Source organism: Phaethon lepturus, unplaced genomic scaffold (genome assembly GCF_000687285.1).
Source record: "Phaethon lepturus isolate BGI_N335 unplaced genomic scaffold, ASM68728v1 scaffold7719, whole genome shotgun sequence".
Classification (NCBI taxonomy): Eukaryota; Metazoa; Chordata; class Aves; order Phaethontiformes; family Phaethontidae; genus Phaethon; species Phaethon lepturus.
In genome coordinates, this window is record NW_010562699.1 from 44,382 (window position 1) to 59,292 (window position 14,911).

General features: G+C 40.4%; 1 protein-coding gene across 1 annotated transcript in view; it reads right to left on the reverse strand.

Moving 5' to 3' along the window:
- The window catches only part of FAT3 (FAT atypical cadherin 3), a gene marked incomplete at its 5' end in the record, with an annotated part of 79,239 nt that overhangs the window by 32,113 nt on the left and 32,215 nt on the right, over nt 1–14,911 (reverse strand). Inside the window, 4 exons of the mRNA XM_010294357.1 lie at nt 7,810–8,608; nt 11,098–11,295; nt 11,849–11,992; nt 14,653–14,790. Of these exons, the coding sequence (XP_010292659.1) occupies nt 7,810–8,608; nt 11,098–11,295; nt 11,849–11,992; nt 14,653–14,790 (1,279 nt within the window). The remainder of the gene's footprint in view (nt 1–7,809; nt 8,609–11,097; nt 11,296–11,848; nt 11,993–14,652; nt 14,791–14,911) is intronic.

Genomic DNA, 14,911 nt, shown 5'->3' on the forward strand with positions numbered 1-14,911 from the left:
TATGAGCAGTAACTGGCTTACAATTCGTGTTGTGACTCTCAGGCCATTCGTTTTCTCACAAAGCCTCCTGCACAGGGGATTTAGAGATATGAGAAAACAAATGACTTGAAGCTATGCACTCCTTTTGCCCCAGCACACCCATGAGAAGCAAATTTAAGGAGGCAGAGTTCCCCAGGAGACAAAATAAGAAAAAGCCATTTCTGGGCTACAGAGTTACAGCTGGACTTTTCATCCTCATACTCACAGGACACACTGCCAACCTGATCATACAGCATAGGCAAACTTGCTCTGTCCCCATGTTCCTCCTGAGATTTCTGAGATCTCACACCCTATCGTGCACATTGCCCAGGCTGACAAAACCTATCCGCCTTTCTTCTGGTTGTGACTACAGAAGTCCTGTTTGATCTGGAACTCCAGATGTCCAGGGAAAAAGAAGAAAAAAGGAAAAAGTGGATTACTTGCTCTGGACACTAAGAACTCAAAGTGAAGAAATTTTGAAAATCAAAAATAAGTTGACTGTATTTCTTGACATTACCTAATTGAAGAAAGAAGCAGCTTAATAGCCAGTTGCAATTTATAATTATAAATTGGGCAAAACATCCATGTGCTTTTGTATTTAGGGAAGAGCATAATTTGAATAAAGTTCTTTTGAATGCTAGTGTCAACTCTTTCCTAAAGATCTTTTATTAGACCTATCATTATATGGAATCTAATCTTGCCTAAGAATAGGTGAACTCAGAACTTCTACAAACTTCATAAGCGAAGTAATCTGAAAGGACAGATGAATACTGAGTTTTAAATTTGCTTAAAATACTTACGCAACACAATTACATTAAGGTTCTTCAAAACTTCCTGAATTCTTAACATCTATCAAGCTGAGCATGTCAAGGGCTTACTTTAAAGCCTGTCAATGTCAAAGCAACTTCTCGTATTCCATGGGGTTTGGCTAAAACTTCTATGTAAGTTCTAAAAGTATCTAAATAAATCTGTTTTGATTGCCCTAATCTTAAAAGATTTGCAAACACTGTCTACAATAAAGCAAAACATGATATAACTACTGCTGCTTAATATATGAATTCTCATGAATATATGACTTCCACAACAGTTAGCCTTTTCTTGGTTGCAATAAGGAACTTTGTAGATGCAGGGTCAGCTTCTACCTTTGGACATATGTGTGCAGCTGCTATGAAAGTAGCCCTTAAGTGCAAGAAAAAAGGCACTCCTGCTCTTGCTTCGGTTGATTTGCAGCCAGAGCTTGAACAGAGGGAGAGCCAGTTGCTGGGAATGGACAGGCATCTCTTGTTTTGCTTATCAAATTCATTTACTTAATACATGCAGGTAATGATTTTAGCAATAAAAAGTCAGCACCTTCCTACCCATCACTTTCTGAATATTGCCAGTTCTTGTTTATTGCAGGACCTTTATCATATCCAAAAACTATTTTTTGAGCATATGTATTTTATTTACAATTTATAAAGGAAGAAATCAACCTGTCAGAGTGTATCTCTGAAAGTCATGAAAGGAAGAATCTTATTGCTCTCACACTTTAGTACAAGCCAAGAAGGGCTCACAGCTGAAATCACCCGGCACTGTAAGTATTTTCTGGAAAAAGAAAAATTACTGCTGTAGGTTTCAAAGTGGACATGGGCTGACTACAAATATGGCAATGGCTGTAAATGTCTTGCTTGATGTACAGCACAGTCAATTTAATCTTTAACATCCTCCCCTCCTTTGTCAAACATTTGTTTGAGAGGTCTATGCAGTAAACGATTTACAGTACTGCCTGTAGCACTGTTAGAAAATGATGCATGGTAATCTTTATTAATCAATTTAGTAGGTAACATTAACAGGGCTAACAGCTGCAATATACAGTCATACTTTAAGTCTTATAGGATCAAGAAACAAATGTTATTTAATAGGTTTCTGCACTGCAGAACTGTATTCTATTTAAATCGATGGTCTGCAGAATTTAACAGAGAATATGATGTTTTCCATAGCTTTATTTTTAGGAAAAAAACCCCTCAGTCTTTGGAATTCCATGGCAAGTAACAATTATTTCTGAAATTATAACAGGTGGTTAAATACCCTATAGGCTGCCATGTTATCTTCTACTTGGTTCTTTCAGCTATTTTAACTCATTCTTATGTGACAAATACACAGCATTCTGCTGTACGTAGAATATATCTCTTCTCTGAACACACTTCAGCCCTTTGTGAGGCTGTAATTCAAGTGAGCCTCTGTGTAGCTGACAGACAGGTCATTTGGACAAAAGCCCCACAGCTCGTCAGTGTGCAGCAGAAAGGGACACCGAGATTTCCAAATCTGGCTCTGCAAATTTTCACAACCCCTAACCTATGACTGCATCTTTGACATGAAGCAATAAAACAATAGCTTATTTCGTTATCCATCTCTGCCAGTTTTTTTAGCTGATTCAAGCTCCGATTTGTACTTCAGACTCATCCTTCCACAGCCAAAAAAATATATGAAAGGATCTAACATATTTAGTGCAGCTGTGGAGATACACTAAAGAACTGCTTATCCTGGCAGGCCAAGAACAGTTCTGGTAAACTACAAGCAAATCAACTTTTTATTCATCCTGCTGCAGCAGGACTTCATATCTCTCACAAAAGTTTTAAAATATTCAGACTTGGGAGAAGAAATGTTTTATGCCTGTCTGTATGGTTATAAGTACGTAAGCTACAAAACTGCATTATCGCACTGCCCTAGCTAACACGCATTTTCAGGCTGATTTCACAACTATGCAGAGCAAAATTGTGAAATCATTCAAGGTTATGTTGTCCACATCAAAGATTTACAGCCTGAGTTTAAACAGAATTATTCTAATGTTGCATTTCCACTCCAAAGAACAGTCTATTTACCATCCGGTAAGAGATTCAAGAAATATGGATTTGAATTGACCTTTTTTTTTTCTGTACGCAAGTCCAGACAATCCATGGCATTCCCTTGAAACTCACATTACTATTAATAAAGTTGTTCTCTACAAGGTATCACAGAGATACATGAGCTAGCATCAACTAGTGCATGGCAGGAAAAGGTGGAATAGACCCAACTTGACTTTGACAGATCATCTTCAGTTTAATACTCTAAAAAAAGGTAAAAGTATTACCATTACTGAGGAAGAAAACACTCTTCCATTGCAAACTGAGACATTTATTTAATTCTTGTCCATCCGAAGAAGAATCACTTGCAGGAATATAAATAGGTTTTGAAAATTGAGTGCTTCAACAATTTTAACTTGAGCTTTGAGATATTTGGTGTATTTCTGTAAGCCCACTCTCCTGAATCTGTATGAATATATAAAAAAAAAAAATTCTCTCACTTGCAAAAAAAAGCTTGAGACGTGACTCCTTGAAAGTCAAAGTCCAAGAAAGCAAATAAAGCAAAGCTCCAAACTGTTACCTTTGAAACAGTTGAATAATTAGCTTAGTGGGGAGGGAAGACAGCCCACTCATGAGCTGCATTCGTTTTTATTTTTCGAGCATGGTGGCCAGGTATTATAAGCAAAGATTATTGTATACATATAAGTGCAGATACCACAAACTTGGTTCTGCACAAGTCAGCCATGGGTTTCAGATAGCTCAAATGGCTCTGGAAAAATGTGTGTCACACTGCATGTCCTAGTGAATCAGATTTTCCCCCAGTTTTGGAACGTCTGAGACACCTGACCTCTTCCATCCACTCCTTGATCACATCTTCCCTTAAGAGGCCCTAAGTGATAGATAGCAATTCCCACTCGCCCTGATTCTAGTCATGCCCCCACTTTATGCTTCAGATGCGTAGATGTGGCACTTACTGACATGGTTTAGTGGTGGACTTGGCAATGTTAGGTTTATGGTTGGACTCGATGATTCTATGGTTCTATGATTTAGCTTTGCCACATTTTATATGAGATTGTGCATTTTCAGCGTGGGCCTTAAAATGGGGGATATTCGCAGGGAGAAACATCTCTTCTTACACAAGTGCAATGTTAAAAGGACTACAGCCAGATCGAATCTATCAAATTTTCTGCAGTTCTTTGTTCCCAAGCACAGGCAGGACACCTTCTTCTTCAGTCTTCCTGGCTATCTTGCCAGGACAACTCAGGGCTCATTGCTATGTGTGTGCTTCCTGAAAATGGGAAAAGTGGTGTTGTACACATAGGAATGGGGTTGCCAATGCCTAATCCTGCAAAACATTCAGAACTCTTAAATTAAAGAGATGTTCTGTGGAGCTGACAACACAGACCACCTTTCAAGATTAGGTCCTGTATTAATAGCAGATCTTATAATGCGTCATAGCCTATGATCTCCTTTTGCCAGAACATTTACAAAATGCTAGAAGTGGTTCCATAAAGTCTGAATTGCCTGGTTTCACGAGAAAGTGGTCCAAGACTGATATTCACTTGATTAAATAATGTGGATGTGTCTGCACTTTTGCTGAACATTTCTAGGTCTATTAGAAAAATTCTTTCAAACTATTAAGCCAGAACCATATTAAAGACTTGAAATGGAATTCATCTCATCTAACTTTAGGGCATGATTCATCTGACTGATTTTAGACATCTAAGGATAGATGTATCACATCATTAAAAATACCTCATTCTTTCCACTGTCTGCAAATGGGTCCTGGAGTGACCAGCTCAGAGGTAGATATATACCCACATTTGTCAAGATGACTTCAATCCAGCCCTCTCCCATAAACATATTAATGAAACCTCACTTTTGTAAGATTATAATGCAGAACAACTCTATAGCAAAGTAGTCCCAACAAAACTTGCTTCTTCCCTGCATCTTTGCCTCAACACAAAAGAATTACTTTGCATAACGAAAAAAAAAATACAGAACAGATCTTTGCTTCTGAAAAATGAGAATGTCACGAGAACTATTTTACACAAATATATTTATTCTGGTCCTCCTATCTTCATTTCCCACAAGCACTGACAGATGTTTGCATACCTCACGTCATGTGATGGAGGACTGGCCATTGCATAGCCCCTATAGCCACACTGAAACAAACCCCAGTTTGTTACAATATTTTTCATGCAAACACAAGCAGATGAGTCGGAAATCTAAGGAGACCGTCTGTTATTGGGAAACTCTTTAGTTAAATTTCATTGATTTTAAAGGCTTAGACTGACGCACCTGAACTTTTCAACTTACCCTTCCAGAGCTGAGCTGCTGAAGCTCTGAAGCTCACCCACTGCCTGCTTTACAGTCTCCCTGCATTTTCGTGTTCGGGAACTCTAACAGTTTGCTCACAAAGGTAATCTAGGTAAGTTATGCACAGCTGGCATGCATAAATTGTGCATATCTGTGACATCTGCCAGTGGGAAAAACACTCCAAGTATGATACATATTTCAAGAATGAGTGAATTAGTTCAAACTCAGGCTTTCTGGGTCATAATTGAATCAGATCTCTGGAAACATATGCAGTATTTTAATGGCTTTGTCATAATTCAAGCCATTAATATTTACTGGACTGGATCATGAAACCATCCTAGTAACAAAAGAAGTATAATACTTTTATTATACTGACAATATCTTGCTAATGCTGTCTTGTTAAACAAGCCAAAAGAAATTTATTCTAGTATTTTGTGCTCTTTTTCCTGACTTGCTGCATTGATGTGCAGGTACAAGAACTACTGATCAAAGAAGTAATTGCACTTTTCTAACTCTTTTATTGGGCCTAGTCTTTAGCCTTCATGAAAGCAGAACTATAGATACATTCTCTAATTAATATACCCTCAGAAGTCTGCGTTACCTCCTAGGTGATAAAGCACAGTGTGTGTCTATTTACCTAAATACCAAGACATTTCTTGTGGCTCCTTTAATTAAAAACTGTAGAAGAGGCTGAAGCGTAAACTAATGTGGAGAAGGGCAAAGCATGGATTTTTTTACTTCCCACCAAGATCTCTCATCTCTGTGCAAGTAAGTAAGAGGCACCAAGGCTTTCATCTCTTTGGTATCTATAATTACATCAGCAGCTCTGGACACTTTTTGTTACAGGCTGGATGGTGGACTGGCCATGCACAACCCCACCCCAAGTCTTGTAGATCACCCGTGGGAAATCGGGATATAGCGGCTTGAACGGGAGCTGCGGGAACCCTTCTGGCTTTCCAGCAGACCAGGACAGGCTGCCTGTTGCAAGTCTTCCATGATAGATGGTCCAGAGGCTAGGGACCACCGACGGTCAGCAGAACCGCAATTTTGGGGATTGACGGGTACATGACAGAAAAATTTGGAAATCGCTGTCCCAGCTGGATTTTTGTGCTTCCAGTGCAACCTTGCTGTGCAGGGAGAAAAAGGGAGAGGGCTGCTGGATCCGAACTGTACTGCATCGCAAAATCCTTTTTTTGGAGCTAAGATAAGGGATTATGAAGCAGATCCACTTGCTATTAGTATCTGAAGAGAATAATACATTATTATTGACTTTAGTAAGTAGTGAAATGAAATTATAAACAGTGAAAATTTTGGCTGCCAGAAAACCATTTTCTGACAGTGAAGACTATTGCTATCCCCATGGAGATGAGGATTTGTGATTTCTTGGTACAAAAATGAGACAAAGCTATGACTTAGAGAATATAAAAGTGCTTTGCACAGTGCTCCTGCAGTGGGTCCTGGGCTCGTCTGGAAGATATTGCAGCATTGTCCCTTTAAACCTGTGAAATTCCTTTATTTCAGAGCCTTTCATGTGTAACAGAATGCTGACTATTGTTATAATAGCTACATCTGTTTGAAACTCATACTGCTATTACTTGAATATTGACCAGATAGTCTGCTCTTCAATGTACATGAAAATGCCTCAGATACAGAATTCTGATATTTTTAGAGAACTGAACTTCCATGGCATTATTATTCACGTGCTGCAGGAGACAATGATTTCTGGTTAAGTTTTATGCGATTTATGCCTATTGTCATCCCCACTGAAGCTGATGCTAAAACATGAAGTCCTGCTGACTGCTGCAGAAACAAAGGTTGGTTACTGAGAGAAATGGCTGCTGAATTCTTGTACTGCTTTGTGTGTGTGTACGTGTGCATGTGTGCTTAAGATGAGGGAGACTTAGATGTATTGATTTTACAGCAGCTTTTTTCTCTGCTCTTAAATGAAGTGGAATGAGGAGCAAATAGCCTGGCAAACAAAAGAAACAGAACTATTATTATAACTGCCTGAGGTTTTATACTTCAAGTGATGAATCACAAGGAAGATTGGCTCTTGAGTCTGTCATACATGCCTATGTGAAATCTCTGCCAAAATGGGGAGCAGCCTGAAACTCACCCCATCACCCACTGTAGCATTAAAGGTCAGGAATAGTGCTTGCTTGCAGTTACTTAATAAAATACTTCATTGGTTTCCATGTCTCTCTGCACAAAAGGGACTGGAAAAGGCCTTTCGACCTGCACTGCTTAGGTCAGGGGTCCTTTGCCTTGGAGATTGCTGGTGCATCGCTGCAGACCAGGCTGTTCTGCTACAGACACACGCCAGGTTTATTCCAGCGGTGGCACCAAGGGGGTGAGAAACCAAATCCCTCCCTCCCCTCTCTCTTCCCCTCCCCTTCCTTCCCCTCTCCTGGAAGTTGGTAGGTGTCTCTGATTACGGAGTCGTAAAAGGCCAAAGTTCATCAACTTCCATTTATATCAGTAAACACGAACAATTCTTTCTGAGCCTGAGAAATCAATTTCCACAATACATCAGCCAGTCGTGCTTTAATGGACTGAATTGAAATGTCCCTTCTAATCTGCATCAGAGGAATAAAACTGATCCTACCGCATGATGTGTAAAGATGGGGGGGGAAGAGGGAGCAGTACTCACCATTGCACATGCAGCGCACATTCCTGTAAAAGCGGGGGCACACAAAACTAATGCGTGCTGTGCTATAGGTCATCAGGGAATGTGAATCAATAGACAGACTTTGCTCACAGTGTTGTTCCTGACAATCCAGTCCAGAGCAATTCTTCTCCAAGATAGCAGAAATACGAATCACATTTTCCAAGTGTCTCCTTGCATTGGTAAGCTTCTGAATCAAATAGGCAGGCTTATAGAAACCACCATTGTGCATTTGAACTGCAAACAGCATGTCAAGCTGACTGCTGCCTGCCACCGGCTGAACGCTGATGATGTGCAGGCTGTCTTGTTTTTGGGAGAGCACTGCGTTTCGCAAGGTACGCCTGAACCCGTGCATGTGAAGACCCACAAAGTCTTCTGGGGAAACGTTCTCAAAACGGATGGTGACTGTGTTCTGCAGCATTTCTTGTAGCAATTGCTCAACGTGGACCACAACATCGATGGGTACCTGGAACCGGCCGTCACTGACAGAGACATTCAGGACATACTTGCCGTTATCAAGCCCTCCAAGGGCAATGATCTTCCCATCATGGCTGTTGACCTTGAACAAGCTTTTCTGCTCTGATTTCAGCGTATACGTGAGGACATCGTACACATCCTGATCTGTGGCATGAATTTTTCCAATGACTCCTCCAGGAAAATCATCTTCCATGGTGACAATGAAAATCTCCAGTGGAATGGCAGTTGGCTTGTGAATGCTCTCTTCAATAACCCTCACCTGAACGTAGGTGTGGGAAACCTGCTGAGGCTTCCCAGAGTCCTTTGCCTAATGTAATGTAGAAAAAAATAAAAAATGAGAACCAAAATAAAACACACATATAACACAGCCAACAACCATAACTTCTTGCTGTATATATTTTCACAGCATCAGTAATTCTGAACACCTCTCAAAAGAACTTCCCAAACACATTTGTGAAATACATATGTAAAGAAACATCTCAGCCATTTCTAGCACTGGAACTTACAAACTCTTTAGGGAAGCACAGACATCTCATCTAAGTGGATTGCAGAGAGAAATGTGTCAGCAGAATGTCTCATTACTCAAACTGAAATGTTCCCAGGATCCCACAGCTATCATTTGTCCTCTTCACAACAGAGCCACTTGAATGTGGTATATTCTGCACCAAATGGAGTTTGGGCTCACTCCTACCCTGGAAAAAAGACTGAATCCCAGTGAAATACCGATTCAGTTTCTGGATTGCTTGGTGTACTCCAAAGTGTTTCAGACCCTGCTTAGTTTGTTTGAATATGAGGGAGTCCAGAGTTTTTCTATAGCACTCTGTATTGCTTTACCTGAAGCAGGCAAGAAACATGCTCGAAATAATAAATAAAATTTATCACACTCCAAAAATGAAATAGGGTGCTTGAGCTGTTAGTAACAATAAAATATGAGAGCAGCACTGCACTTGGACAGATGATTGTATGACCCAGAGCACGTATGATAGCATCATTTGCACTTTTTTATCGAGAGTAAAAGAGCAAGTATCACAAAAAACCCAAGACCATCTTGACAGAAAGGTGTGCAAACTTGAATCAATGTCCTTTCCTGCACTAAGAAAAATGTTTCCTTGAAGTCACTATTAAGATATAGCACTCCACACATTTATTTGCTCCAGAGAAAAACAGAAGACTAAAATACCACTGGGCAGAGATGTAGAACACATTCAAAGATACTTGTACTTGGACATGGGGAGGAAAATTTGCAAGCTGAAGACAAAAAAAAGACAGGATGGCAATAGTAATATGGACATTACTAGGAAAGGACTGGTAACTCTAAGACACTCTAGAAATCATTCACCCTCACTCCTAAAAGGGCTGAGTATTTAAGAAAAGATCCTTTTCTAGACATGTATACATATAGACATGTACATGCACAGAGATTACATCCCATTCCACTTTCAACTGTAACATTACTTTTTAATAAATGTAACACACAAGGAGGAAACTGATGGTGGAAAGAAGAAAGCAGCACTCTGGCACATATGAATGGAAAGAAACATTTCTATGGTCTATACACAACAGGAAACTATAAAATTTGTTTTCACTGCAGAAATCCCTGAAGTAATACTTGGAGGAATGAGGCCTCCACAATCCAACATCGTGGTTTTCTGAACATGTTGGTGCATGTCATTGTAGTGTGTCTAATATTTAATTTACACGAGATATTTGGATCTATATAGCTTGAGGATGCTGCTTAAATTTAATTCTAATGCCCAATTTTGGCTATACTGGAAATTCGTCTAGCAAATCGCCCTGAAAGCAGGACATTTTAGAATGAAGGTATGGTAAGAATGAAAGGTAAGTGTTTTTTTATTTTCCTACAAGGCTTGAAAAATGGGTTGCAGGAATATTAAATGACAAACTCATCATTTAATTTGATTTGATTTGAACTCTCTATTAGCATCAGGGCTTATATTTTTTGAAATGCAAGTAACTGAAGATGCTACTGTTACAAACAGCATTAAGTGTGCCTGCAAAGGAGCAGACAGGCTGTATTTAGAGAAATCAACCTGGGTAAAGCAAGTGGAGGAAGCCTGCATTTCAAACTCAGATTAGAGGACCATGTCCCATTTCAATGAAGAGGTGCAGTTCATTCCCTAGACTTGCATATTTACTGTATCCCACTACATTTTCTCTGTCAGGCCCGAGAAATGTGGACAAATTACTTTTGGATTTACAGTATTTTGTAATAAAAATTACCCTGCTTACACTGTTCCTTAACAATGACTCTAAAGCTAAATGTGAGCTGGACTTCTATTGCATGTCTTATTTTCACATTCTTTAAAAGCTAAGTTGACCTTGGAAATATGATTTCATGAATTCTTGGTAAGCTTCCAAAAGTTTATGATTAAATTTATGACTTAAAAGCAGAAGTGATTTTCCTTCCTAGAACAATATTTTGCTGTCACTTGTTCTGTGGTGTATTTATATGTACATAATGCATTTTTGCTTATTTTCCTTGCTTAGCTACAGAAAAAAAAAAGATGAAAATCTTAAATCATAATGTCTGCTGCTCAGAAAATCCATTTCATGCAGAGGAATTTGGAAAGGTGGCTGGCTACCTATTTATATTTATATGAAATTAGGTTGAAGAACATCAAAGGAAATACACCATATTGTGCACTTGTAAATTGGAATACATGGTATTTACTCACGGAATAGAGTCAATTAAAACCAAGCCATACAGGTAATGTACAGATGACCTATCACTATGAAGGTTTTTGTTTCTGTGTAGATGCAAAAATCAAGCCATACCTGCACGCAGAGCACATACTCGGTCGCAACCATGTGCTTGAAGATGACTGCAGATCTCAAGACTCCGTGAGGGTCCAGCGTAAACTCCTCCTCTTCATTGCCAGTGAGGATGGTGAAGGTAAAAGGGGGGCCATTGTGAAAAGAGTCTTTGTCTGTCACTACCAGCTGCAAAATGCTTGTGCCCACTGGTTTATTTTCCTTTACACATATACACAATGTATAAAGAAAAGGATTAAAATTATACATACCACAATCATAAAACACCACATATCTCTATCAAAAATATTCGATTGAATGTTCTTTGCCCAAGACAGCATTTCACAAGTAGTGTTTATTTGGCACCGCTTACACCTGATGGACCGGTAGCAGAGGTGGAGGCACCCACCACGACTCCAGGGACCGAAGAGCTCTGCCTGATGCTGTGTCTGATCAGGACTGAATAACTCAGACTTGCACTCTGAGCACGGTGCAAAGAAGTGTGAAATCATCCCAGCTCAGACTCTTTGAGGCCAGAGTACAATTTCTGGGGCAACGGGCGTGAACGGTAAAATGTGTGGCAGATGCTGAGGTTAGAGAGCCTCACCAAACAGAAACTTACCAAAGAGTTAAGACAGACATGTTTATACTTTCCTTTAAATAAGATCACTTGATATATCTTTTGCAGATAAGTCATCAAAAGCTACTTAACTGAAACCAAATGCTTTTGTGTTTTAAAAGTAAGAGAAGTTTTGGATGTGGAGCATAAACTTACTTGAATTACAGCTGTATAGTTAGCTGGAGTAAATACAGGGCTATTATCGTTTACGTCGGAAATGTCCACGTTGACTGTCACAGATGAAGACAAAGGAGGGGTGCCGCTGTCTCTTGCCTGGATAACTAATGAATAACCAGATATCTGCAAAAAGGTGAAAACATTAAATCATCATGAAAGCAGTCCTAAATTTGAACTCATGTTCTTTACACCCAGTGTACTACCTAGCATATTCTAAGGAAAGCTGTTTGGCTTCATTACCTTCCCTGCCCTTAGTATAGCATTACCCTGTTTATTGCCACACTGTGTCCCAACTTCTGCTTTATAAAGCTATCAATAAACATAATAGCTTCACTGTATTAAAGTAACTGTATCAGATGATGCATTCCTGAAACAACGGGGCAGACAAAAAATAAATGGACTATCCAAACTCAGCCATCACTACTGTAGCTAACATTTTCATCTCTCCTAGGTGTCAGCTGGGATATCTGACCTGATTTTATTTATCTTATGGTTGGTTTCCAGGATATTATTTAAATTATTTACTAAAGCCAACCTCAGTTTGACACACAGTGTTTCTAACAATGGTGACAGAGAACGAAGAAAAAGCTCACAGACTGTTGGCTTAGACACAATGGAAAACATTTGGGACTACTAGGGACAACACAGTCTCTGTAGCAACACGGTATTATCCACCATTCAGTAGGAGATAAGGTTTTTTTTAGCGCACTTGTTTGCAACAGCCACGCGCTACTCAGCGTGGCGTGGGCAGTTCAGTGCATCACCCATGGGCCCTCTACGCACGCCTGTGCCCGTGCCTGAGGTGTGAGCGTATGTGACAATTTGCAAGAGCTCTGTCTACGCACAGCTTATGGATGGCAGTTTGGCTTTATGAACTGCATCCTTATGTCAGCCTCCTTACGTCTTACGACTGCTTTTCACTGTACATGGCTCCATGTTTCCCAGGGAGAGCTGCTGACACGTCTGCCCGTGAATCCTTCTACGGGGGAGCGAGGAAAGGGCAAAGTGCATGCCAGAATAAAAACACCCTGCTCCAGGCTCTCGGTGCGGGGCTGGAAAGGGGAAAAACACACCCCTGCAGAAGGAAATGATGTAATGTTAAAGGTGCTTTTTGGGGGTGAGAGGAAATCCAAAGCCATTTCAAAAATAAAAGCCATTTGGGTAGGCAGGAGGAGCACAGGCTAAGCGTATGAAACAAGGGGGCCCTTCTGTGATGCGGGACCACGCTAAAGAAAAAAAGTAACAGGTTTTTGGAGGCGTTGTATGGAGGAGAAAGACTGTAATTTTGTGGGGGTGTAGTGGCAGAGGAGGGAGGAGGAATTCTGAACTATGGGAAGTCAAGAAACTGAGGCAGAGAATTTTTTTTTTTTCCCTTTCGAGCTGTAATTTCTACTGCTAGCTAAAGTCAAGATTGACAGTTTTGTGGGGTCCTTCCCAAATTTTGTGCATGTTTGCTTTCATTTCCATGTATCCCAGAATAATAAATGGCAGAAGTCATGGTTTCTATGTGATTATAGCTCTGGAAATGAGTTTCCTTAAATCACTGAAACCTGGGAGGTAGCCCTGCCTTTAGGGATCTACAGCAGATGGGGCATCATGTATCATCCTCCCTGAAGGGGGTCAGAAACACCTGCGTCTAGGAAATGTGCCAAGGAAGCAAGGAAAAAGACAATATCACAGCTTATTTTAACCGAGGGAAACTTTGGAAAATGCAGATCTAACAGAGCTGGCATGAAACATGCACATGCCAGCGAGGGTGAATGTGTGTGTCTGAATGCAGATGTACATGAGTACACTTCAGAAACTAAATAAAATCAAATTAAGAAATTAAGCTTGTGCCATTTAAATATATTACAGCAGAAATATATTACAGCAAATTTGTAACATGCAGAGCCATTGTCCTCGGCAGTCTGCGGTAAAGTCATTCTGCCACCAAACACCGACAATTTAGTCCTGCCTTTTGTGATAATACAGAAAGGGTATTTGCCACTGTTTTAAGCAGTAGCCCTGCTCCCAGGAGAGAGCTTTTTCAGCTGAGCCCATATTCTGAGGACACCGATCAGCCTCCCCAGTTCTGCGGCTGCATTGCTCAGAGGCAGAAGGCATGGATTTCTTCACGTGTTGCGAGACTTTTGAAGTCGTGTAGCACTCTCCTGCCCTGCTAGTAGCATGGAAAACTGTATGTGTTTGTTTTTTCCCCAAAGCTGCTAATTGCTAGCTATGGCAAAATGGTGATAAATTACCCTGAATGAATAATCTAGTGAGCAAACAAAGCAGCAGAATCCGTTTAATGAAGCACTCTCTCACTTTTGGTACAGCCTGGCCACTTCGTAACATCACCTCCCCAGTGACGTGTTTTGCAGAGAGCTAATTAATGGCTGAGGTCTCAGCTCAGTGCTTGGGGCCACAATCTGGAGCGTGCTGTAATCACGCCGTTGCACACTCCGCCGCACGTGTGTGCTTGCACGCGCAGGAGAGCGGAGGCAGCTCATTAATACAGCAACAGCTGCCGGTGGCACCACAGGAGAAATCCAGGGTTGCTTTTTTCCCCCGACGGCTGCGTTAGTTCAGGATGGGAACACTAGCAGAGCAGTTGGCTTGTAGATAAGGTTGGGGATAGGGTTTGGGTGAGAAGTGGAATGACATTAGAAAGACCTGTTGGATCATCTTAGGCTGATCACTGCAGAGTATAAAAGAAGCTTCTTCAAAACAAGCCAGCAGCAGAGTTGAAATCAATACACGTCTGTAAGTCATTGTAAGTTAAGAAGTCCCACATGTCTTACCCTTTCTCGATCCAATTTCTTTTTAACCTTCACAAGTCCCAAAACAGGATCAACTGAAAATTCATTGTCTTGATCCCCATTCACTATGGAAAAATGAATCTGTCCATTGGAAGGACTGTCCAGATCTTCTGCTATCAACTTTTTTGAGAGAAGAGTGAAAATTAGCAAAACAGGTATTAAGCCATCTGTATGCTACGTTAATTGCTCAATACCCCAAAAAGTAAGACTTCATGACTTCATATTCTGTCAGACTAGTTAC